The sequence below is a fragment of the Ciona robusta genome, chromosome 2, assembly GCF_009617815.1.
Source record: "Ciona robusta chromosome 2, ASM961781v2".
In the NCBI taxonomy this organism is placed as follows: domain Eukaryota; kingdom Metazoa; phylum Chordata; class Ascidiacea; order Phlebobranchia; family Cionidae; genus Ciona; species Ciona robusta.
Window position 1 is genome coordinate 5,532,848 of NC_143236.1, and position 26,508 is coordinate 5,559,355.

General features: G+C 37.9%; 3 protein-coding genes across 6 annotated transcripts in view; 1 reads left to right on the forward strand and 2 right to left on the reverse strand.

Moving 5' to 3' along the window:
- The first annotated feature begins 3,738 nt into the window (after positions 1-3,738).
- LOC149740505 (CUGBP Elav-like family member 1) lies at positions 3,739-13,957 on the forward strand. Of its 3 annotated transcripts, none has more exons than XM_089871980.1 (13): positions 3,739-4,828; positions 5,413-5,664; positions 6,413-6,495; positions 6,800-6,946; positions 7,031-7,141; positions 7,720-7,863; positions 8,143-8,203; positions 9,639-9,812; positions 10,136-10,195; positions 11,096-11,245; positions 11,658-11,720; positions 11,913-12,056; positions 12,624-13,957. In XM_089871980.1, exons 1-13 carry the CDS (start codon positions 4,810-4,812, stop codon positions 12,749-12,751), a joined length of 1,536 nt encoding a protein of 511 aa, XP_089728106.1. In that variant the 5' UTR covers positions 3,739-4,809; the 3' UTR covers positions 12,752-13,957. The 3 variants fall into 3 exon arrangements, with proteins under 3 accessions (XP_089728106.1, XP_089728105.1, XP_089728108.1); XM_089871979.1 differs by having other exon boundaries at positions 3,740-4,828; positions 11,096-11,293; XM_089871982.1 differs by having other exon boundaries at positions 3,748-4,828; positions 5,500-5,664; positions 11,096-11,293.
- Positions 13,958-14,065: 108 nt separating this feature from the next.
- Positions 14,066-26,508, reverse strand: part of LOC149740506 (bone morphogenetic protein 7-like) — a 60,018-nt gene continuing 47,575 nt past the window's right edge. Inside the window, exons 1-8 of one of the 2 annotated variants that reach the window (XM_089871974.1) lie at positions 20,682-22,246; positions 17,606-18,785; positions 16,135-16,342; positions 15,907-16,049; positions 15,525-15,716; positions 15,116-15,322; positions 14,849-14,946; positions 14,066-14,598 (exon numbers count right to left, since the gene is read on the reverse strand). In XM_089871974.1, the coding sequence (XP_089728100.1) occupies positions 14,335-14,598; positions 14,849-14,946; positions 15,116-15,322; positions 15,525-15,716; positions 15,907-16,049; positions 16,135-16,342; positions 17,606-18,476 (1,983 nt within the window). In that variant the 5' untranslated portion in view covers positions 18,477-18,785; positions 20,682-22,246 and the 3' untranslated portion in view covers positions 14,066-14,334. Of the gene's footprint in view, positions 14,599-14,848; positions 14,947-15,115; positions 15,323-15,524; positions 15,717-15,906; positions 16,050-16,134; positions 16,343-17,605; positions 18,786-20,681; positions 22,247-26,508 lie in introns of those variants that run through there. The other variant, XM_089871975.1, reaches the window with a different exon arrangement.
- LOC149740507 (crystal protein-like) lies at positions 22,387-26,024 on the reverse strand. The gene is made up of 8 exons (XM_089871985.1): positions 25,792-26,024; positions 25,410-25,548; positions 24,964-25,142; positions 24,706-24,901; positions 24,371-24,541; positions 23,950-24,108; positions 23,472-23,672; positions 22,387-23,156 (listed from the first exon to the last, which is right to left on the reverse strand). Exons 1-8 carry the CDS (start codon positions 25,938-25,940, stop codon positions 22,926-22,928), a joined length of 1,425 nt encoding a protein of 474 aa, XP_089728111.1. The 5' UTR covers positions 25,941-26,024; the 3' UTR covers positions 22,387-22,925.

Consider the following 26,508-nt stretch of genomic DNA (forward strand, 5'->3'; position numbering starts at 1 on the left):
TTTATAATGCAATGAGTTTGTTATGCATCACAGCTGAATCCTGACTCTTTTTTTCAATTTGAACATAAAAAGGAGCTTTTTTTGTGGCTGAAAACTCCTGTTCAAACTAGTAATTTTACTGCACGCCCTTTTTAGGAGAATGCCGATCACGATTGGTTAGCAGAAGGCTCACGGTGGCGTGTACGTCTTGGTGTTACTTGGCCCCAATCGTACTATGATATCAAAGCGTTGCGATCAGATGCTTCGAGGTAAACCGTCTTAGCTGCCAAGGGTTGGGGGAGATGCTGGGGCCTCGGCGTAAGACGTGCGTTTAAAAAAACACTTTTACGGGTACACATTCAATTATAGACAAAAAGATGTTACATAGTTATTTGAAGTATTTTCACAGTTCAACGAAGTGCCGGGCAAAGATGACATATATATGTTGTTAAGTATTAAAATTCGGTGTTAAACGACCATGTACGTTCTTGAACCTCGTCTATAACGTTACGAATATGACCAGGACCCAGCTTAACAGTTGATGACTCCTTTATTCACGACACCACAAAGATGCAGTGTTCACATAACGACACATGAAAACGTAGGTATTTAAAATATACTACGCGGCATAACGTATACACAGCAAAAGCGATATTTCGAAACCCTACTCGTCTTTCAATAAGATGTGGACAGGCGTTTCCGAACATACACACACGAACAGGAAATTGTGACAGGGTTTAGCGATTAAGACATGTTGACTTAAAAGGCATTAACTATTATCCAATCTAAAGCCTGTAAGTTTGGGGTGAAATAAAGTTTAATTTTCACTTTTACACGTCGGCCGCTACATCTTACTATGATATTTTAGCATGTTTATTTTGAAACCTTTGCCATGACGCCCTTTACAAGTTATAGTGGGTGCTATGATGCTCGCTGCAACATATTAAAACTCTGAAATTTTGTACTTTGTCCATTTAGGTATCTATATGGTATCAGCTCCCCTTTACCGACATTGGAGATGCGCGTTCTATTCTTTTTTATTTTTGTGAGTAAGTACTATCTGCACACCAATTATAACATTTGACTTTAGTTGTCCTTTCAGCACATAATGGCCAACTACTTCATTACAATTTAAGTCTGAATTTCCAAACAGGAGGCTTGACAGAGACAGAGTCGTATCTATGTATTATCTATGGTCGTATAAGCACCTTTCTATGGCTCTGCACAGAGTCGTAGAAACACCGAGTAGTCTAAATGCCGCCATCTTGTTTCCAAAATCCAGCAAAAGCGTTGATTTTCGCAATGAATTTAAACGAACTTGTTAGGTTTTGTTTGCGATTTCCTATTGTGAAAGGGCGCAAAATAGCTTATATTTATATCACCGAACATTCTCTGCAAACAATATATAAAATTACCCATATTAAATGACTAAAATGTTACAAATTCACCGCTTCTAAATCTCGTTTTCGACTTTTTTCGATACAGAAAACAAATTACGCATATTTTTTAGACTTTCCAACCTTTAAATTTATTTTTAAGTCCAAGTTTCCCATCAAATTACCGAAAAACATGCATTTTCCCTATGCCTACTGTGTGTTATTTTGGAAACAAGATGGCGTTCAATTTGTCTTTTACGTAACAATGGGTTGGACTACTCGGTATTTCTATGGCTCTGGCTCTGCATAGAGCCCCAAAATATTTCTATGGCTTTGGATAGAGCACCAAAAAAATAGTTACCCTCAAAGTTACATCATAGAAATAAAAAAGAGTAGAACGCGCAACTGCTCAAAACCGTGATATATTCTTTTTTCTATTCACGTGACCGCCAACTCCGTCCCCATTTCCCTTCGTCTCCATTGTAAAAGATAGGCGCATAGTATTTTTGGACGGTTTTAGCTGTTTATTTTAAAAACTACACCAACTTTTTAAGTTTGTTAGGCTAGTTTAGTTATTTGGTACGTTAACGCTTACAGTTTACCACTTGTTTAGGAAATTTAATTATTTTAAAAAATTAATTAAAAATTTCAAACAAACGGTTTTTTTAGAAATATATATATATTAGAAAATAGTTTTTTTACACAATAACTTTAAATTAAGTCAAAAAACGAAGAAAAACTACACAAAACGTCATCGACTCCATTGACTACAATAGTAAACGGGAACGACCCGCGAAAGAGAGACAGTGTATCGTGCTCTCTCCTTTGCCGACATTGGAGATGCGCCTTCTATTCTTTTTTATTTCTGTGAGTTACATACGTGGTTACTCGTAAGCGAGCACGGGCTGTATGAAACTGTTGGGTCTGGTCCTATCGTACTCCTCTTCGCGCGTACTAGATGCTGTACCTCGTTTAATCACCGATCAATTGGAACCAGATCAACACTTAATACTCCTTTATTAGTAACTTGACAGTGACGTAACGATACGATAACGATAGCAGAATTTACGGCTCAATGCGTCCCGAAACATGGCGCATCCATCTTTTATACAGACGAGAGTTGTGAGAAGAAGGGAACACGTCAGCCTCCAGGCTTACCGCCAGTCACACATAACGTAACTACAGATACAATGTCTGGGTATTGAGCATAGTTCACACACAATTTACAACGATAAATCCTGCCAGCAGCCACGCATCTTAATTAGGAAACGGCTAGGAAATTGTGACAGTTTCCGTTGTCAGGCAATATCGGTACGTGGACTCACACAATATCATTAAACCAGTAAACATACAACATCGGTAAGCGTGGAATTACAACGGTAACATTCTTATCGCCCGCTTTCACACGTCGATCACTACAAAACCAAACAACTATGTTATCTTGTCGTTGCTCTACGACGCAAGAATATAAACAGGCTATATTTACCTATTTATTCGAAATTCGTATATTCATACTGGGGACGATTTACCTTCAGGCCACTGCGGCGGTAAAGAGCGTTTTAATATTTATTTTTTAATCGTACGAGATTACGTATTAAGTTAACATCTGTTTGTGTTTTTATTATTCCTGCGCATTTAAATAATTTCTGCGATTTTACTATTATAGCAAAATTATTCACATAGTTTAAAAGTGAAGATTATATTTTTTTTGTAAATTTAAGTTATCGTTTTAGCAATTATGCAGCCATCAGCAAAGTAACGGTTCGGCAGCATATTATAGTATGTCTTGGTGGAATTTCTTTTTGGGGGTTTTGTTTTTCCATCAGGGCCCAATCTTTGGGTCAATCCACTTTGAAGCCTACTCCCCCCATTGTACGGGTCGTGTCTTTACGCACACTTTTGTTTCTATTAGAAGTTTAACTTAATTAAAATAAATGGCTCGTTTGTCCGTTAGGTGTAGCGACCACGCTTATTTTCTTCCAACTAAGTGTAAATATGTTTTTAACTGTAAGCGTGTTTTAACAACTGTTGTTTTGTCGCTATATCCTGTCTTTTCGTTTGAAATATTTCTAGATCATTTGATGCCTAATGTATAAAAACAGGGTTTGCTTGGCTATGCTAAATAATTTTAAAAATATGATTTGTATCTTTTACACTCTTTACCTTTGCCTTTTCGTCAAGTAAAATACTTCACACTTAACTAGTCTAAAATTATAAATACCTAATTATTTTTGCATTTTTTGGCTGCATTTCAAGGATTTAGGCAGACACACAAGTTTACTTTTTAATATTTTTATTTTATATATATCTATATGTATATATATATTATATATATATATATACATATATATATATATAATTTAGCCTAATTTTGTATACATTTCTTGTAAAACACTTAGAGAGTTGTGTGAAGTAATGCGTTATAATGTTTTTATAATTAGATAGAAATTTATTTGGTTTTTCCAGCTTTTGCTTATTTTTCTTAAACCCTACAGTATAGTTTTCTGTAATAAAGTGCAGGGGTCGTCAGTACTTGTTAATATTGTTCAGGTGCATTTTCTGATGAAGAAAATAATCGGTTCCAACTGCTACTTGAAATGCCCCTTTGCAATGTTTGTACATTTATTGCATTAATTTGGCTAAATCACATCACATTTAGATAAACTACTTTACATAAGCAGCGGTATCAATTTTTATTTGTAAAATTTCTATTTACAACTCCAATCTTACCGGTACCAGGTATTAAAACAGTATAGATTTGTAAAAAACTGAGTGAGTCCACTTAATTTAAAATTTTGTTGACTTGCAAATTGTCTTGTACTTTGTACACAATGGGTAGCCTAGTCATAAAAAAGGCTGCTGGAAAATCCTATAGCTCATACTTACCTATAAACCAGATTGGCTCAATTGATCCAATCAACTGCTCTTAACAGTATAGGCTAAGCCTTGTATACTTCTAAACCTAATTTCATTGAATAGAATTTTGCGTATGAATGATATTTCTGTTTGTAAAGATTGTGTACCGTATATATATTGTGTTGTTTGCTGTGCACAAACTCAGGTGGTGTGTGTATCCTTATCCCGCGGCCAAAGTTCATTGTGACCACATATCTATTATAAATGGTACATGTGCTCACAGTCGTAACCAAGAATTAAATAACATGCCCAGGCAAGGCATTAATGGAGTCTAGCAACAGGTGTAATCCACACTAATTATTTGTTAAATTCCTTTTGATTGTTGAACACTGTACATGGTACCAGGCCTCAGCTGTAACCATGCTATTATATTACCAGTTAGTTAGGCAATCCTTGTATGGCAACAGCACAGAGATCAGTAACAGTGTTACATTGACATTTTAGGTGGGCTGGGCAGTGACTTAAATAATACATAGGCTGTGCCAGTGTATGAATAGGCTACTGCACCTAAACTTGATTGACCACCAACTAAACAAGAATGAACGGTAATTCAGCAGGTAATAATCTTTTTTTTTAGTTGTACTTAATTGCTGAAACATTTTGCCTTTTTCCATCAACTTTGTAACATGTAGACCTAGATTGTTTTTCTTATATCAAATAATAAATGTAATGTTGCATGGTAAAAACTAAATGTAGATTGCGTCATTTCTTAATATATATACAATGATAATAATTTAAAGTTTAATATTTTAGTGTTTATAATTAAGTTTATACTTAACAGTAAAGAAAACCTAAACAATTAACTTGGACTGAAAAACAATAATATTGTATTAATGACCTGTTTAATACATACCGTTTAACACCTGTTTAGTAGATATATTTGTTTAAATTGAATGGGTGTCAAGTGTAACATACATGTTCACCGCCTTATATTAATGTTGCTTGTTTGTTTTTGTGCATTGTTACTCTCCTATAACTACAATTGCGGACGTTGCTGTCAACTAATCATTGCTGTTGCGTGTCGGTCGGTAAATATAAATGCATCCTGTTCTCCCACTAACCCTGTCATGTCACGTCTCATTCTGTTGCCTGTGTTCGTAATTTTGTATGATGTCTTGTCACTTGCATGTTTCGCGTATAGGAAAGCATGGCTTAAGTAAATCGGTTGACTACCCGCCAGCGAAAATTCGGCGTAAAAATAACCCCCTTCCACCCTTGGATGACCCAGGTCCTCCTGCTCACGGGGATCAGCCGGACCCAGATGCGATTAAGATGTTCATAGGTCAGATTCCCAAAACGTGGGTTGAATCTGAGGTGCGCGAGTTTCTCGAGGGTTATGGGCCAATCTACCAACTTAATATTCTAAGAGAAAAGGGTAGTGTTATGAGCAAAGGTGGGTACTTTCAGTTAAGTTGTTTAACTTTGTTATGCTCATATGCTGCAATTGTCTTCCTGAGGTGTATATTCTAAAATTTATGAGGGGGAGGGCTACCGATAATCATAAAACTTCAATATAAATGGCAAACTATTATACAAGTTAAGAGAAGAGAAACTTACTGTTGCTTTGTCTGTAGGCCAAGCAGTGATCCTAGAAATAGTAACTATGATTAGTAATTATCTTACCCCTTAGGCCATGACTGCATATATGTTTATTGGCATTCTAATTAGAACCACTCCCCTATCTGTTTTCAACAAAAGTTCTACATGTACATAGTCATCTAAGATCTAACCTGAGTTTATTTGTCCAAAGATTGTTTCACTTTAATTTTCATTAAGCACCAAAGTAACATTTGTCAATATGGCATTACTTAAGCTTACTTAGGTATTATTCAAAGCTTCACCAATACTACAGAGTGTGTTTATTATACTTTATTTAATTAAGAGCATGACAACTTAAGCATCAACTCATTGCATCTAATGGTTCATTTCTTAATGTTTTGTTTTTTTATCTGTGCAATGTTGTTACAAGTTATTTGGATATTTTTGCTTGGCCATTTGTTGATTTTGTTTTAGTTTTTTTTTACTTCCTTAGTTGCTGTTATGAATATTTCAGTGTATATATTAAGCTGCTTGTCAGCTATTCATTCTTGCTAAGCTCTGGCTAGTTACGGCTTGCCACGTACTAACACTGTAATCTCTAGGCTGTTGCTTTGTTACATTCTACACTCGGAAGGCTGCACTTGCTGCACAAAATGAACTACATAATATGAAAACTTTGCCAGGGGTATGTGTCTATTGGCAGCTATCTGTTACTGCTTCTGTAATTGCATTATGTTTCTGACTATTTCTGAGAATTCTACTTTTGACACTTGCGTATTTTAGGAAAATTTAACTTTTAAGTATAGCATTCTGCAAAGCAGCACTTATTTTAAACATGTGTTTTCGGACATAAAATGTGCCTGTTTCTGGCCTTTTAAATAAAAAGCTGTGTAAAATGTATTTGACACTAGTAACCAGTGGTCCAGTATTCGAGTATTGTATACATAGTGGTCAAGTGGTGCAACATGCATGTTTAAATTTCCGAGCAGATGCATCACTGTGTTCAAATGAAGCCGGCAGATTCAGAAAACAAAAGTGAGGATCGCAAGCTCTTTATTGGGATGATTAGTAAAAAGATGACGGAGCAAGACCTTCGTCAATTGTTCTGTCCATTTGGGAACATAGAGGAGTGTAGAGTGAGTGTGTTTGTTTATCTTGTGGTGTGAGTTCAAATTCCAATCTGTTCAGAAAGATACATAGTAACGTTGGTAATGTTTCAGATTCTTATGAATCCCGATGGTGTAAGCAAAGGATGTGCGTTTGTAACTTATTCGAAAAGAGTTTCAGCTCAAAATGCAATACGCAACATGCACCAGTCCACAACCATGGAGGTATATTTTGTGGATACTAAACTACTTTATAAAAGCACTTTAACCAAAAGATACTTTGTTCAATGCTCGACACTGATACCAATTATGTATAATGTTTATAACCTTGGGCAAGACACTTAATAGACTTTTCTTTAACCTAGTGGCCACTAAGGTGTTGTTGCACCCTGGGTGTTGGGGTAATTGATCAACTCTGGCCGTGAGTCTCAAAACCCCATCCGTAGAATAATAAAGTAGATAGAATTATTTATGTATAGTGTCATATTATGTGCTGTCTGCTGTGCTCTGTGGGATAATAAATTATAAAGTGTTGAAGTTAAATAGATATATGGTTGTAAATTAAGCCCTGTAATAAATCTTGCACACATGCACTTCGTTTCTTGAGTTATACAAAAGCAATAAAGCTGCATATTTGGTATTAGCATTGTAGTCACCTAGAAAAGAAAACGGATAAAAAGCAAAAAAAAATATGTATATATATATAAATATATATATTATATATATATACATAAAAATAAAAATATACATTTTTTTTTCTTAGATTCGAAATTGTTTGTAATATTTAAAACTGTATTGGTTAGGGTTGCTCTGCGCCAATTGTAGTGAAGATAGCTGATTCACCGAAGGATAAGGAAAGGAAGAAAACACAATCCCAGCTTGCCATGCAACTTAACCAGTTCTCTAATCAGTGGAAGAATCTGTCTGGTTTAGCGGCATTAGCTCCGGTTGGTAGAAATGTTTGTTTGTAGTTCATGCAAGAAGCTCTACCCATATAACCTAATTTCTAACTTAAAAATATAAATACATTTTGTGCCCACAAAATTTTGTATTAATAATATGCCCATTTTGTGCCAACAAAATTTGTAACTGTATTGTGTCAGAAAAAAAGCAAAAAAATTAGGTCATTTCTGTCTCATATCAATTTCTTCTCAATTGTAATCAATTGTGCTGTTTGTTTTTTTTTGGATTTGTCACCTTACAGCAGTAACTTATTACTGTTAAAGGTTCTTCAAAGCTTGGCTTGCAACAACCAATACAGTGCACCCAGCAACCAACACAACTCAGGTAAGGGCTTTCTATGTAAAGCTTCCTTGATAGCTTTGAATGTTTATGTATATGTTTATGCTTCAAGTTATGCAGTACTTTGTCAGCCACTGCCAATGTTATATATATATGTATAATTACAGTAACTTTACAGTAGCTTGAAAATTTCAATTCAGCCTTTTTTCTAACTAATCATATTTTAAACATTTTGTTTTAAAGTAAAACAGTAAAAACTTCTTATTGCTATCAATTTTAAGACATATTCATTAAATTTAGTTTTTAAACATTTTATTTTAAATTATACTAAATAAACTAGGTGTTTTAAGATTAAATAAAATTCTTTACTCTTCTATGTATGTTGCAATATTCCAATAATTAAATCAATAATATTGTTTGATTATTTTGTCTGCTGTGCAAAACAATTACGTTACACTGCGTACCCTATTTGACTTTATAGATACCAGTGTATTAATACGCTAACCGTCGTATTTAACACAACCTGTATCTCTTCTATGCATTTATACTGTACTTGACATTAAGCACACACTAAAAGATATAGCGAACTAGACTAACCAGTTATAAATGTAAATTTTACAATATCAAAACAAAATATAATAAAGTTAAAAATACACATAAATCAATGCACATGTAAATATACTTTACTAGTTTATGCTTTAATTAAAATCAGTGACACACTATTCTTAACGTGTATTTAATTTAAAAGTCATTAATACCCGATTGAGTGCATTCATTAGTAGCTGTTAATATGAAAGCTCTTTCACTACTCTATTGATTTCAAGATGGGCTGCAGAAAATCTGATCACCTTGTTCTTTGGTCTGTTTTGATTATTACACTTCTAATGCCAACAACTTAATTAACAATAACATGCATTTAATCAATTCGACTTGGCTTAAGGGTTAGGCATGTTTAATATATCTCAGTTAAAAGTTGTTTATGTCTGAAGTTTAAATTAATTCCACAAATGTTACACTTAAACCATAGATTTGTTATTAATTTAATAAAAACCTTAAAATATTAATCTTTAAAAAATACAACATGGCTTTTGGGTTTTATTTTTTAATGTATCTCTTTTGGGTTTTATTTTTTAATGTAAAATAATAATCTGGTAACAGTGGTAACCTAATCCTATTAAAGTCAAATCTTTCTTATATACATTGATATTAAAATCAAATCTACAATTTGTGATTAGCATTTTAAGTTACTGATACCACAAAAAAAGTTACATATTGTACTTTTCATATCATATCTATGTCAATATGTGACATCTATTATCTAACCTTTTAATCCTCACTGTGAAAACACCAGTAGTTTTCCGATAATAATAACTAATTGCAAAGTCGGTTAAGCATCAATACAAAGTGGATTAGTCTTAACCTTAAGTCATAGTTTAAATCAACCAAGTACAGTTTAAACAACTGCGTTTTTCGTTTCCAGGTGTTTTTTCAACGACCCAGCTCCAACAAGCACTCACGATCGCTGCTGCTGCTCAGACACTCCTAAGCAACCAGCCCTCAAGTGTCTCGCACAATAATTCCAACTCCGTGCCCGGAAGCAGTGGCATTTCGTCAATGACATCACAATACGGTGGGAACGTGTGTGCGAGTCCCAGTAAGTTCTATTTCCCAAATTTTTAGTACAAAAATATATCAACATGCTTTATTTACCTTAATTAAAAATTCTTTTTTTTTGTATTTAGTGTTATTTTGTAATGGTCGTTTATTTATTAGTTAATTTTTTCTTTCTGTTTTTTAATATTTTTGATAACAGTACTATTTTCCATATTACCAAAGTTATAAATTTTTGGTAAATATTTTCCTTTCAATGTCAAGTAGAAAAAGAGTGATATTTTTATAAATAGATTACACATTATCTATGCAACTATGGTTGTTAGAATTTAAATATATTAAACTGATCATAAGAAACTTACATAGGTGGAACTAGCTACAGATCGCATAGTCATAATTCAAACATGTGGGCTCAACAACATTCAGGTGAATTACTTGTATGCTATATTGCTATTAAGCATGATAAGCATGTACTTAAAATTTCCTTTCAAATTTTAGTTTTAACAAAATTATGTTATGCAATATATCAAGCCCAGATCTAATGTTTCAAATGTACTTTACTGAATGCATACTTATCTAACAGAACTAAATTTTTTATAGGCCAAGTTTTTCAGTTTCATTTCAGTTATATTGTTTAAATCAAGCAATAATTCTTTTACGTTAGAGTCTAACCTTTGTTTGCAATGCAGTATTGTATGGCTTTTAAAATATTACAACAATTCGCTTGGGTTGCATATACCGAACTGACTTTTTTATATGGGTCTTAAAAACCTGTTGGGAACCACAGTTGGGAATATAGCATGAAATTCCATGCTCTTCGTAATTTATTTGATTTAAAATATTTCTTACGCCAATCCCTAAAAAATCATTTGTGTATCACCTGGGAGACCTCGTCGGCTTATGTACCACAGTTTTGAAACCACTGCCACTAAACACACACTGAGCAGATGTCGTCTACACCACAAAAAAAATCATTTTTAATATGCAAAGCCGTGGAAAAGTGTTTAGCACACCCGCCTTTGACCCAGTCATAATTGGGTCAAGGCTTGACGCTGCTAGCATTCTGGCTTTCTGGACGTATGTCCCTTGAGCAAGACACCTAATAGCAAATGCTCCAACCTAGTGGTCAATAACAGACTGTCCAATATATCAGCCATACAAAAAAATTCAAAAAATGATCACCCACAAAGTAACATACATGGTAACTTGTAAGGTGGCATCGGGTGTATGAACACCCGAGTTATACCGACTGTTGTTTTCCGGCCACTCATGGATAAACTAAGTTACATTCATTTATTCAATCATAACAATTTCCTTCCCCCCCAGCCCCATACCCAAGTGCTGGGATGAACAACGGGATGAGTTCTGGTTGCTCCTCCACAAGTCCTCTTGATCCAATGACGATGAACCTGGCTCAGCAGAGCGGGAGCAACCTCACGCTCGATCTCAACCACTCTCCTTCATCTACAGCAACAGGTATCAACCCAACAGCACACATGCTCGCTGCATTGACTTCACCAACTTGTAAGTCTAGGTGTAGCGACCACGCTTATTTTCTTCCAATTAAATGAAAATGTTTTAACTGCAAGCGTGTTTTAAGAAACTGTTGTTTTGTCGCTATATCCTGTCTTTTCGTTTAAAATATTTCTAAATCTTTGTTACCGTAAACGAAGAGACAAACAAAGTTATCATATTATTAAGGTAAATTCGTACTCCAAATTTCCAATTAAAACGGCCATTTTTTATGGTTTTTAGCCTTCTTTCAGAAGCAGTTTTATTATGTGAAAATATGATGGTACCTTTAGATCACATTTTAGATGTCCAACTATATACCCTAATAAAACTACTACTTAAACCTTGTATTGATAAACCATAATACATTTAACAGCAATGTACAACCAATCAATGATGCATCCCCATAACTCCTCTCCAGCTGGAAGCCACAAAGAAGGTAACGGTATTTTTAATTTTATAATACAGCATATTGGCCTATCGCTTTGTAAAATTTGTAATGCAAGTACATTGGCCCATATAACTTTGGGAAACTTTGCATTTCAAGTACATTGGCCCATATAACTTAAGCCAGGACACCTCAATTATAACGTGACATGTGCTTGACTCAACTGTAACAATACATGGTCAGGTCCTGAAGGTTCGAACTTGTTCATTTATCACTTGCCAACTCACTTCACGGACCATGACCTGATGCAGACATTCTTTACATTCGGGACGATCGTATCGGCAAAAGTTTTTATTGATAAGCAAACTAATCTCAGCAAGTGCTTTGGTAAGTGATAACGATTTATAATGCCTTATCTGTTGTGTGATATAGTATAGGTGGGGAAAGATGGGACACCTTTTCATTATATTTTCTCATCTCATTTGGTAGTGAACAAAGAACATTTAATTAAATATATAACTGTATCCTTCCGGCTCCCATAGACTGTTGTTAATTGCTTAAAACACAATCTGGGTATTTGGATAATATGTTCTAAAGGTGTCCCATCTTTCCCCACGGTACTGTATATATGGGTTATATCAGTTTGTCATTTTAATAAAACCAGTTTTAAGCCACATGGCTATGTTCCCTCTAGTCAATATTTTTCAGACATTGATTTATAGGTTATCATTTACTAATTGTAATTTTTCCGCTTACTGAATTTCCTATAAAATCGTAGTGTAAATCCTAAGCTCCATCGGCGTGCTTGCTGTAGGACCTCACCCATATAGAAAATATTAGAATATAAAAGACTGTCTGCTGAATGAACTCAATACAGTGTTTGGTTTACTCTTGCCCAAAATCATCATATTTAACTTTTTTATGCCATATTTTATTTTTTATTATTTCTCTCAGGATTTGTGAGTTACGATAACCCGGCGTCGGCTCAGCACGCAATCCAGGCCATGCACGGTTTCCAGATCGGAATGAAGAGACTTAAAGTTCAGCTGAAGCGTCCCAAGGGCGAGAGCAAAGCATATTAGAAGTAACCTAGGTCTGCTAAAGATGTTGTGTATATTTTTCATTAGTTTGGGATTATTTTGCACACGCCCCCTCCACCCTACGATGTTCCAGTGTTAGTCGTTTTTGTTCAAGTGGCTGCTTCTTGCTGGAAGACCTTTCCGGAATGTGTTGTGTTCCGTCCCACTGTTGTCTGGTGTCCTTTGCCAGTGTTACTCGCTACAATATGCGTTAAGCCGGCTCTGTGTCGTTCTGCAAGGGGGCCGCTGATGTATTTTGAGTGTTTCATGTCACACGGGATGCAATAGATCTACTTTGGTGCTCTGGATTTGCGCTGCTTAAAATTCGATGTGAAATTTTATGGAATTCGTCTTCACTCAGTGTTAGATCTTACCGTTTAATTTTATCCAAATATTTATTTTCGTCAAGTTTTTACGTCTTTTAAACCCGGCCATTCTCACCGTCCAAGTTTGTTTAATAATTCAAATCTCTTGCGCTCCCAATTGACTGACGTCAGAAAACGCTGACTCAGCAGAAATGTTGCATGCAAAACGTTGCCTACCTAGATTAGTTATATATTCTATCTATTTATGTCCAGTTTTTAAGTTTCATACGTTTTTGCGTTGTTTTTCTTTTGTTTTAACCTCACCCTCGAGAGAGAGATTGACGTCGCTTTAAAAGTCAATGACCCGTGGAGTGACGTCACACTGTAAGAGATTCGCTTTAGACAATTCGACCGCGTATTTATTTTTACGTTTTGTTTTATTTAACAAATAGTTTTATTTAGTTATTGATTCTGTTTTTTCTTCTTATGGTTTGATTTCAAAATAGTCGAGTGACGTATAGGACCAGCGGAAAAGGTTTCTCTTATTACGTCACTATCTATATTGTTTTGTGCTGTTAGGTGTTGTGTTTTTGTGTGCAAGGAAATTTGGTCCAGACCAGAAAGAAGTGTTTAAGCGTGACTTGTTATATATGATCTGTACGTACCCAGTTCGTAAGTTATATTAGTTTTAAGCATTGTTTGCATTTTAATATATATTTGGTTGCCCGGTTTTACTTGTTATATTATTTTATTGTTGACGACGTATTACGTTTTCTCGTTCTTTCACGTTTTTTGAGATGTATACTATATTTATGGTTCTTACGTCTATTACTCGTTTTGTACCGTGTCTGGTAACAGTGTAATTTTCTTGGAAATAAAACCCGTTAAGATTAACAAGACCAAAGGTACATTTTTGTGCCGAAATTCGCGATTTCTTTTGTTTTCAAGACACCACGTTTACCATCGGTTATTTACGTCACAATGGTGTTTATGACAGAAGAGGAAGCATCCGTTGTGTATACTGCCCTTTTATTAAAGCTTCACATGGGTAAAAGCAGCCGAGCAGTAAATGAGAAGGCACGAAAGAAAAGGTACGCAGGTCATATCTGCCTTTAAATGACGTTAAATCAATCATAATTTACGTCACCAAAATTTCCTTTCAGGCATCGGCGCATTGTTATTGCTGGGTTGAAGTGTGGTCTTGTAATAAGATCACTGGAACCGATGCGTCTTCTGGTGGAACTAATTTCATCATATATTTGACTCGTGTTGGTTGAATGATCAGTTGCACCCGCATGACACGACAACCATGTCTTTGAACCTTCGGTACATTACATTCTCGTTCTCGTCAAAATACAGAAAATCAAGACTAAGTAGTTCGGTGGGTGTACAACATGGCATAGGTACTGAGGCTGTCCTAATCATTGTGCTAACCATCGACTGAATAATGGCATGATTTGTAGCGTTCGTGTGGTGATTAAGAGGGAATGCGCAAGCACCTGAGCACCTGTAAGCCGCGTAGTGTTGTGGCGCAATCAACCAGTCCTGAAATAAAATCGATTGTTCAAAGAAGGTTACATAGTACAGCTTGCCTTAGTATTTTACGAAAATGTTAAAACTAGGAATAAACTGCGATATGGCTACAGCAACGTCAGATTGTTTCAGATAAATTAAACTGTTTTTTGGAACAGCATTATACTTTTCAATACAATCAAACTATTGTAAACATGTCATTGATTATAACAGTTTAGAATACTCAATAGAGCACATGAAAAAGAAAATAAAAATGCCGTACCTCCCAGCCAATATCTTTAAAACGGACATTGAATATTTTTCTATGGCAAGGTTCGGATTTTTTTCGTCTGGATGGCGTTTTTTTCTTCTTGGAACGATCTAAAAAATTTTTTTTAATTAATAAGAATGAGTTTAATACAGCAATGTAGTTTTGCTCTAATGGGCCAGACTTGTAAACCAGCAGTTTTCTAACTGGTAGTAAATATTTAATATACAATTCCGTTGGTTGTCTATTCGGTCACTATTGCAGTAAGAAAGGGTCTCGTACTTTTTTTCTTTCGTCTTCTCGCCTTTCTTCTCCACATCGTTCTCTCTCTCTCCGGTGCATCGTCATTTCCGGGAACAGTGTTGCTTGTAATGTCCGAACGCGTCCCCCTGTCGTACACAACTTCCGAAGCAGCAGAACCTGGGGCTCTCCAGGTTTGATTGTTTGTGTCGTTTGTGTGCGTATTTTCTGAATCCCCCGGAGCTGATTCTGTTAAACAGTTACAAAGATCACCCCTCAAATTGTGTTTTACTACTCTTGTAAAATAACTCTTGTACGATTTTAACTATACAAAAGTCAAGGTAGATTTGACGGCTTTTAAATCTCATTTTTTATTATTTATCCACTAAATTATCTTTGGAAATTGTATGAAAAAAGTATTTTTTGTTTTATCTTCGATCACATTTCTAACCATCTTCCCAGTCATCCTCCTCTTCGTCTTCTTCCGCCTCTTCTGCATCCGGAGGACTTCTCCTGAACCTCCTGGTTATTTGTTCACGCTGAGAGTCTTCTCCCTGTGCGAAGAAGGCGACGAGAAAAGCTTGTTTTGCAGCCTCTCCCTTCCTGCCCACAACTCCAACTTTCTGCGGCTTCAAGTAAGAACCTGAATTACGGAGTCGGATTAACGTCTGACCGAAAACGAACCGCAAGATGTTTGCCTGTGTCGCCTTTTACACTAAAAAGCTTATCTTTGGCCCAGTAACATGGGCGTTCCTTGACGTACATTTAAAGGAACATGGTATTTGAATTTACGACATGGCACCAGCAGGACGATTAGCGTCAATTAACCTTACCGTCTAGGGTTTCAACGGTGACTTTTAAGCCCACGTTAGTTCCAGTAATGATCCAGTCGCGTACAGCGCTTGTGACGTCATAAACCAACCATCCTTCCTCTGAAGTCCCAACCAATCGGGTGCCAAGCAGATACACAGTTGGTCTGTGTCATAATTTAAAAGATGTAATCTCTTAACGCGACATGAAAAGGTAACTGAAAAAGATACGAACATATTAGCGATTCTCACCTTCCCCGAGCATCCGGCATTGCTTGGTACACGTTGACTCTCAGTGTTTGGTTGCTTGTTCCATACTCGCTTCTCTCTTTGTACAGACGAAATTTGGCCGCTGAGAGTCGCTCGTTCTCTCCCACGTGACGCATCTCGAAATAAAAAGATCGGTGACGAATCAAAATTCTCCGCAACTCTCTGGACGAGAACGTCTCATCATCGACACCTAAATGACACAATTGTTGTACATTGCAGTAAGGGCCTTTAGCGAGCAGTGTAAGAACATCCCGTGCTTCTACTGGAATACTCTGATTGTTTATCTCAATAATAGTCGCCGAACAAAGCTTCGTTTGTAGTGCGCAATAGACATTCGGCATCGTGACGTCAGTAAATACGCGCGGAATCGGCACGATGAAAGTACGCGCGACTTTGGCTGAACAAACAGCAGTTTGGGTTGAAATAAATCAAAGTCGGGTAAAAACAACACGTCCCTGGCGTTCTGTGGCCTTCACGGGAAACCGACCACATAGTCTGATGCTGGAATCAATTACCGCAATGGGCCATGAGATTTAAATTGGTTCATAAAGCAATTTTGCGACCGACTGTATTTCAAGATGTGTGGCGTTTCAATATCGTCAATATGGCGAGTCGCGACCGCAAATTCTCAACGTTTGACGCATTTTTGTTGCAAATTGAAATTCCTGTGTTTGTTTTTCGGTAATAAAACTGAACAACAATAAGGCAAATGGAAAATTCCGGTCCCACCTTTCGAAATACCTCTTAGTCAATTTACCATATTTGGTCCAGGCGGAAATGTGACTTCGTTTTTTACATCTGTTCTTGCTTGCTTGCCACGCACCTAGTTACACCGCACATTTTTTAAGGGTTGTATATTATACACATTACCCAGAAGTAAAATCGTTTTTTATGACACTCGCATTTCGAAGATAGTTAATTTGAAACCTCGTCAACAGAAAAAGCAGCGAAAATCATTAAATGAAACAAGTCCTCATCACGTGGAAATTGCGAATCTATTTCGTTTCAAGCACTTCGTTTCCCGTTCGGGCGATTTTTACTTTCAGCACAAATGAACGGAAATGCGGAAACGTTAAATGGGGCGGAAACATCAGAGATAAGATGCGCTCACGGGTTGAATTCCACCGATTGGCGCTGCTTTCAGCATGCCACTCAAGGAGCGGAAAAGCCTCAACAATGGAAACAAAATGGCTGCCCGCGTTTGGTGTTCGGTTCTTTTAAACAAAGCAAAAATTCAGCGACCCTGTCAATTGACCCGCATATATAAAAGCACCGAACCTGATACTTATGGGTTTCTGGCAAGGATTATCTCGAGTACCAGTTTGTTTGCGCGTATATATTTAATTACTCGGGTTTAACCGCCGAATATCTTGAAAATGTTGCGAGTTTATACTTCACGATTCAATGGGCACTCATGGAAAATATTTGAGATATATTAATATGTCGATCTTACCTCTCGGTTGCTTTGTGTTCACAAAACTCATGACGAGATCAGAGTCGTCCAGCAACCTCTTTTCAACCTGGTTCGTAGCCAAGCTGTTGTACGGCCCTCCTGTCGCATGAAAACTTTGTGGTTGCCGACTCTGGTCAGAATTCTCTTCGAAAATTCCGACTTCGTTAAAAATCCTACCTTCCTCTAAGTATCGGTTCAAAGTGGTCGATACTCCGCCCCTGAAAACCCCATTTGGCATCGTCCTTCGGTTAAGCGAATACCGATCGAATCCCACGCCACCGCCCAAGTCTGTTGCACCTTCCAACTGGTTTCTCGTGGGATCGATTTCCGCTTGGGTGTGACCTATCGGTCTTTCAGCAACCCCGCCTGACGCCGAGTTGTATAGACCAAGCATGTACAGTGGCGCAGAGGTGCGAACTTGGTAGCTTTGATTGGCGGGTCGAGGACGATGATTGAGTCCCAGCAAAGATAAGATCTGACGTTGATATTCCCGCCTCTCCTTACCTGCAAGTCTTCTGTAAAGGTGTGATTGAGTTGGACCCTCGTGTTCAATGACGTACGCATCCGAAGAAATGACGCTAATAAATAAAATCAAGAGCAAAGTAGAATATATATAAAATTGCGGCGCTGTCGGCAGTTCAAATCTCCGTCGCCTAAGCTTCAGTTTTTTACGGTATATCAGTTCACAGCAATCTCGACTTGAAGTCTTACTTAGATCCATAGTGTCAATATCTGAATGCTGTCGCATGTCCTCACTTGCGATCCGCATGCTCCACTTGTGTCCGATCTTACAGCTGCATACTGACTGGCAATCGTAACCAGTAGGTTCCAGTTCACTGCGCAGGTGCGCTTTATTGCGATGACAAGTCATCACGGAAAAGTAGGTCCCTGTTCACTTTCCCAAGTAAAAACAGACGCTTGTTTACGCCAAACTAATTCCTTCTATGTCGTGTTGAGCTCAATCTTTGAGCATGAGCAGAGATAACGGCTCTCTTCCATCCGAACGAGGTTCACACGGAACGAATGTGTGCCACAGTTATAGCTGCTGATGGATCTCTTGTTCGGTTGAGTTGTTCGAGCAGATAACGCTGTCAGGTGCTGGTGTTCAGATTTTCCAGGTTTTGTTCTTCACCAAACTCTTAACATTCAGTATGTGCTTAGTATTTCAAGTGATTGCAACCTGAAAAACGAACTGACTTAATTCGCACGTTCAAGTATCAAGCCGCAAAACTTATAATAGTATGTATTTATCGTGTTATAGAGGTATATCTTCGCATCGTGCGGTTAAAACGCATGATCTCCGCGGGCCTAGTTATTATAAGCTCAGAAAACCGGAACATGGATCAAGCAAGCCACCATTATAGTGCGATATGCGCGTAATTGGAATGGGGTTATCTTTCGAAGAAGTCACTTTCTCATAAAAAATCCATTTTGCCGAAACATGTCCCGACCACCTAGGCGCCAAGTCACAATAGCGTTTGTGACGCAACAACCGAATCGACACCAAATACTGCGGAACCTGAAATCGGGTCTCGGGGCGCCACCGGCCATGAAGCGACACCGTAATCCTTGAAAAGTGAGCGAGCAACGACGCATTCAAGCAGAATCTACAGAACTCCTGTGAGAGTTGAAGGACCCTCCATCAGCATTGGACAAAGCCACGCACCATCTCGTTACCATTGGCAGTAATACCCATCAGCAGTCTCCTGCGCGGTTAAAGTCCTTTCGTGTCCTCACGGGTTCTAAATATAGCAGAATACTCTTTAATCCTCGCATGTGTAAAACAGTTTCGCCATCTTAGATTACCTAACCCCACGTGAGAAATAATTTATTTCCAGTACATTAGACATTCGCGTGACGTGGACAACCCACGCAGGTCAACTATGTCAGGAAAGTTTTGCCCGATTTCGTGAGTTTCGCGTGTTCGGTCTTTGCACAACATCGTATCCGATAATACTGGTTGTTTGGGAAACCCAACCCACCATGCGATAACAAAGCACTGTATCTGCTCGACGTCACACAACCGTGTCACGAATTCGGCATTCTTTCGCTCGCCAAATTCTAGAAATAACCAAATCAAAGTAAAAGTTGTGTGTTTCATCGTTTACCGCAATGCTCTGCAAGCGCCTGGGTTAAAACTGCCAACGACGTGCGTTATTTGAACCCGGAAAAAAATTGAAAACACGACCTCGCGGTTAGTTGTAAATTAATCAGCCTGCCTAAATACTGAGAATGTTGACAGAGGCTCGCCTATATGCTCGCGTTCGAGGATAATTACTTGCCGACAATTCCCCAACCACAGTGAGTGTATAACGAACACTGATCACACAAATTGAACGAGGCCCACGATTTGTACCTACTGCTTGTGCAAACCCATGGCGCCACTCAGATATTTCGCACAAACAAAGCGAGGCGCGTCGCGTCTGGGTCCCCGATCTTCACTGAACCTTCTCTAACCTCTCTAGACGCTCACGATTCAACAAATCTCAGCGAGAAACCACATTTTCAAGATGCAAGTGCGCACCCCCTTAAATACCCCGGTCACGCGACGAATCGAAATCGGGTTACGGTAAATTGAATCCCCTGCCAGCGCCGGTATAAGTGCCGCTGTCACCTCGGAAACGAGCATTACATTCGAGCGAAAACAAACCAGACATCGCCGTTTCGTTTACAGCCGTTTAGCGCTAAATTCCTCGAGCGATGCTATCACTACAATGATCTGGCGTCGGTCTGTTCTATCCGGTCCATCACTTTAGCGGAGTGGCGTCGAAATAACTTAATGACTGCATCGTCGTGATCTCGAGGAAATGATCGTTTCGATACAAAATTTCGGTAAACAGCCCTGCAACAATAATGAGGAGTTCCGTATACGATCAATTTCAAAAAGTTTTAAACGTTACAAAGCATATGTGGACAGCGTATTTTTATAAAAAGCTCCAATACAGGTTTTTTCTGAAAATGTATGAGATTACAGCGCAAACAAAACCCGTGTCCTGCAACCACACTCACGTTGGACAAGCTTCAGTAAAATGAGTTACGTTGTTGCCCCGGTGGCGCCGAACTGTACACAAATTACCTGATATCTCCCACAAGCCGTTTCCGTAACCACCAGACTTGAAAGCGGGGCACCGAATTCATCGACGGTAAGAAAATCTCTTAATAGCGACGACTTCGTCGCTGACGTCACCGCATTAAATCGGATTAGATCAACGTCGATCAAGCGCTCACTTCCTTCAGGTAACTGAAAGACTCCACGTGAGTGTGCGTGGTTATACAAAGGTAGAATCGACGATTACTGAGTACACAGGTCTCCCATCGCGATAATGAACTTTAAACAGTCTACAATAGCGCGTCGCTTCGAACTGATTTTTTTTTAGTTTTTATGGCAAAGTACAAACAGAGCGTTTCCACGAATTTACCGACGTTACCCGCCATTTATTTATCTGCGTTTTCCTGAAAAAAAAACATACAAACCCTCGGCAAGGAATATCGAAAAAAACGTCGGAAGAAAATCGGTTTTGCGGTAAGCCGTGCTTGGCCATCATCAATTAGTCTGTAACAGGATTTATTACTTGAACTTTGCCGGGAAGACTCAAGTGAAGTCTAGACCGACCCTGCCACTAATGGAACTTTTTCTGCCGTACTTGCTATTAGACTTAGAGGTTCCGCATAATATACCACTAATGGCCGGCAGCTTTGGTGCTGTATACAAAAATGGCCGCAAATCAGAGCAAACCGCTGGATCCATTCCATGAACTCGCTTTCGCCTGCCTTAACACTAAGCCGCGTACAGATCAAATGCACGTACGCCAGACCACCTGCAGTTCAACTCGAGTAAACGTAGTAGGTAGTACTAAAACACATCTAACCTACTACGCTTTCGGGTGATTAATAAATTTATCTCTGACGCAAAAGCCGTTACCGCCCATTACCAGCTCGTTGGCGAATTAGTGTACGGAGATAACGATTTGAGAGAAAAGCGCCGCTATTCTTCGAGGCCGAACACGATGGCTGTAACTAAAACTACTACACAAAAGAAGCTGCAATAAACTAAGTCTACAGCAGCGAAGAAATGATCGCGACAAAAACGACTGAAGTTCCATCTAGTCAAAGAAGACCCTCCGCTGTTAGAAGTAATGTTATATTCGGCAGTGGGTGACGTCGCCTTCTTTGCGTTGGAACGCAGCAGAGCGGAACGGAGCTGACAACAAGGTGAGCGACATGGCGCCATGGCGGCTTGACTGACGTTGCGATTTTTCGATCGGAAATATTCTCTTTTTTTCTACTTTTATCAGAAACTCTTAGCGTTTAGTTTCTCCGGGTCTCAGGTGGACCGCAACGTTTTCCCTGCGCCGTAAGACGTTGGTCCGCCTCTAATTCAAAACAGAATTAGTGTCTATCAGGCGGCGTCTTTAAAACTTAATACATAAAGATATACTTTTTTTGTCGCAAATACCTGAAACCCTCAACCAATACTTCACACAACATTGCCATTATGCGCAGCGGAAACACATGATTAGGAAATAACAAACTGGCTGAATTCCAGAACATCTCCATTTCCGCGGTCACGGGTTGTCTGTACGCAGCAATAATTAGTTTACATTGTGACGTAGACAATGCAGCCTCGTTGGAAATAGATGACTATTGTTTTTGCTTCGACTCATGAGCATTGTTGTGTTTCTGAGACGGAAATAACAACAATGAAAATGGACTTAATAAGTTTAAGAAGTCTTAGTTTAATTTCTTTGTTTATTATCGTGTCAGGAAAACAAACAATAATAGCGTCGAAAATAAATTGATAAATTCGTTAATACGGAACTTTTGTCGGTCTATTTCGCTTTTTATGAGAAACTTCTTTATAAGACAGCCCAAGTAACTAAACGAATTTGCATAAGAAACTTCAAACATTGTTTGTTCTTTATGCACAGTTGGGGCATTTTTAACAAATCATTTTACGTTGAAAAAATTAATCTATCATTTCACTGCTAAAATTCGAATTAACTTTTTATACAAGAACTCTTGTTTTTTGTAGAGCGTTCTGTACCTGTCTTTGTCATTTAGAAGTTTAATTAAAACTTAAAAACGAAATATTTTCATTGAATGTGGTACTGTGGGGTAAGATGGGTACCGCCAGCACTTTAAAGTCACATTTTGTGGTTTCAACAATAAACAACGCTTTTTTAAAGTCGCGGACTACGGTTATAAATTTCTGTAAATATTTTTTGTTTACCAACAAGTGGGACAAGAAAAAAAGAAAACATGTATCATCTTACCCCACCATACTATAATATAAAGAATTAATAATTGCATATCAAGTTTTTTAAACAGTTTTGAACTTGTTGATATTTTCGCCCTCTGATCGAATAGCAGCTCGTAGCTCAGTTGGACGAATACCCAACTTGAAGTCGTCCTTCAAATATAAGTCCAACTCATCAAAAAAATCACATTGGTTTGAAACGTAGTCGGTCAACACTGAAAGTTGAGATGTGCTGATCTGGAGCGAGCTGTAGTGGCCTTCAGTTTCGAACAGGGTTGGCCAGTATTCTGTGGTCTGTAGAAGTTATGCCACAATATTTTCAGTAACATGACGACGAAAGTGAATGTTGAAATTTTTAAATGTTTAGGAACGCAAAGTATAGGCTATTTAGTACTGTGGGGTAAGACGAGACACCTTTGGCACATTATGCCAAATATTCCGATCGTGTTTTAACTAATAAACACGCTTTGTGGGAGTCGTGAGGGTACGGTTTTGTAGTTCTTTGAATGTTCTTTGTTTCCTACCAAGCCTCTAAAGCCTGTTTATACTCGCGTGGTGGGCAATATGCGAGTTACATAAACGTCACAAATAAGAATAAAAAGGAATTACCGTGATAGGGGAATCCCTGCTCATTCGGTTCGGGTTCCCGGATTTAGCAAAGTTGCTCCAGTACTTAATGATGTTGTTCGCAAGTACTTGTTCCTCATCGGTAAAGGATAAATCAGTTAGTTTGTCCACGTCAAATAAGTAAGGCAGTTCAGCAGAATGGCACACGAGGTCGTAGCACTTGGTGTAATTTTCCCAGAACTCCTGTTAAGTTAAATTAGTAACATATAATGTGTATAAAGAAGTTTTCTCTTTTTAGTTTATGTTGCTCAGTATTAAAGAATATAAAGCGTAGCTTTGTAAAAATGTATGAGTTGGTTTAAAAGCCTAAACATGTTTATAGTAATTTGAACTATATACTCTATCTATCCTTATTTTAAAGCTGCAATTCTATATTTTTGGTTTGTTTAGTTGTAGCTAAAAACTACACAGGTACTGCTGTGTACGCGGACTCGGACTCGGACTCAGGCTTCGTTCTTACCGGAAAAGACCAAGTCTGATTGAACATGTACCACCACACGTTATTGGAAGAAGCATCTGCATTCATTACTCGGCGGCTCGGGCATGTAAAAAGATAGTCCGTCACTAAATCGTCCATCGGGTTTCTGTTGTCACATTCTGAGTTTCTCAATTTTCCACACTATATATATGGTAATAAATATCGTTTACAAGCAGCGTTATCAGCCTTGCTTTATAGAACCGACGCATATACGTTCGATATAAATACATGCTGGGTTGAATTAAAATTTTATTTTTATTGGTATATAAGGGTCAATTGGGCACAATGTTTGATTTGCATATATTTCAGTCTAGGAACCGTCCGTTGTATAGTGTTTTAAATCTACATACATATAAAATGTATAATCGATTTATTTTATAATTGATCACTTTGATGCACTCACCTCGGGAGGATAGTGTTCTTTCACGTCTGTATAATTATCTCCAAACATTAATTTCATGAGTAGATCGTACGTTTTTAACGTTTCAGATTTTTCAGGGAATATTTGAAGAATAAAAAACATCCCTTCGTCTTTTGCGAATCCCATTATCATCGGTTTGTCGTGGTTATTGCCCTGGTTTAAACGTTATACAGTTAGCGTTTGCTGTAATTTTTATTTGTTTGATTCTAACTGAAACATATTGACATCGATTTAAGAAAAATTCTAAAATCTCTATGCAAGATTTTTGGTACCCGCATGCAAGATCATGTGTATATATACACGCGCCTGGTAAATACCTTTAAAAATGTGTAGTAAGGATGTTCATTCAACAAATCTTCGTCCAACACGGGAGCCCACGGTTCAAAGACTTGAGTTAAAGAGTTTGGGTTTATCTGATTCACAATACTGAAGTTTCTGAGTGCGGCCAATGTCTCTTCCATCGTTTTACTTTTCATGCATGCTAATGCGTCGACAGCAGTAGTTGCCTCGTCTCTGTTTAAACAATTATATTATGCATCAGGCTGACGACAAAACTTTAACAAGACAATTGGCACCTGCAGCCCATGTGTTTGGCGAATTTATCAGCAATATCTTGAGCTTCTGTTTTGTTTTTGTACGTGATTCCAAACGGGTTGCTTTCCAGTATTGCTCCGTGGAATAGAGGTTCGCTATAATTGTTCACCATGTGTACAGCAATACTCTGTGCGCCTGCACTTTGGCCGAACAGTGTAACCTAGAATTGTTACATTATTTACTAGTTTAGGGGAGACATCAGGACACCTTTAGCACAATATTCTAATATCCTGAACAATTACCAACGTTCAATGGGAGTCGTGAGAATACGGTTTTATAGTTCCTTGAGTGTTCTTGGTTTATTATCAAATGGGACGAAAAAATAGAAATGAACAGGTTCTATCTTCCCCCACCCTACTTTCTTACTTGTGTTTTCTACAAACCAAGTTGTTGCAAGCTTATATACTGTTTGTACAAAGCGGCTTACCGACTTCTTATTTCCACCAAAACTCTGTATATTTTCTTGCACCCATTCCAATGCTTTGATTTGATCCCATATACCGAAGTTTCCTAACACTGCGTCCGTATCTCCGGTGTCTTGATAGAAGAACCCGAAAGGCCCCACTCTTAAAACAAAACCAGCAATTGACAAAGGTGACAGTTACTGAACAAATTGCTTAAACAAAAGTTACTGACAATTTGTTTGATGGTTACTGAAAATTTGTTTGATGGTTACTGAACAAATTGTTTGAACAAAACGTTACTGAAATTGTTTTTGATGATTACTAAACGAATTGTTTGATCAAAAAGTTACTGATTTTTTTAAAGTTACTGAACAAATGGTTTGATCAAAAAAGAAGTGCACTCACCGGTAGTTAGGGACGACAACAACCACGTCTCCCTTTTCCGCAATAAACCTCGCATCATATAGTAGAACACCGTTTGCACCAGCTGTAAACGCTCCGCCGTAAAAGAAGACCATAACTGATAGGTTTGCGATTTCGATGTTGTCTATCATTTCAAAATATTCACCATCTGTCGTATTTGTAACTTTAGTTAGTCGACTTGGTAGGTAGACCGCTAAGTGGAGACAGTCTTCGTCAATCTGTAATAAAAATCATTTTAAAGTTTCGGCATTTTTTGACAGTGCGCCGGCCGTTGGTGTATCAAAATATATTTTGTGATTTCAAGTAAAAAAAAATTAAAAGAAGATCTTTTACATTCAAAAGTCGTGGAATAAGCACCTGAAAATACAACTAGGCAATGCTGCATTAATGCTTACCTGGTCAGGGCATACGTATTGCGGCGATGGCAGTTCACAGAGTTGCGGGCAGCCTGCTCTTGCGTGTGTAGCGTCGTAGTAATCCCCCTCTGCGTATGGCAGGGCTGTTGGCTTTTCAGGCTTTGTCCACCTGTTATCACCCACTGGTGCCCTGCTGAACGGGACACCATGGAATAATGCTGTACCTTGCTCTGTCTTTTTCCCTCTCAATTTACCCGCAGTTGCTGCATTATAAAAATGTTTTCATTATCTTCCCTCATTTTCATATACAAAGCGCCACATGATAACTTATAACTCACAAATT

Excerpts from the sequence above, each read along its gene's own strand:
- LOC149740505 (XM_089871979.1), top strand. Across the intron at positions 7,142-7,719 it reads ACCAGTCCACAACCATGGAG|GGTTGCTCTGCGCCAATTGT; the intron begins GTATATTTTGTG and ends TGTATTGGTTAG. Across the intron at positions 8,204-9,638 it reads CAGCAACCAACACAACTCAG|GTGTTTTTTCAACGACCCAG; the intron begins GTAAGGGCTTTC and ends TTTCGTTTCCAG.
- LOC149740507 (XM_089871985.1), bottom strand. The coding sequence starts at position 25,940 with ATGATAGACAACATCGAAATCGCAAACCTATCAGTTATGGTCTTCTTT. Across the intron at positions 25,143-25,409 it reads TTGGTGGAAATAAGAAGTCG|GTTACACTGTTCGGCCAAAG; the intron begins GTAAGCCGCTTT and ends TAACAATTCTAG. Across the intron at positions 24,109-24,370 it reads AAGAACACTATCCTCCCGAG|TGTGGAAAATTGAGAAACTC; the intron begins GTGAGTGCATCA and ends CCATATATATAG.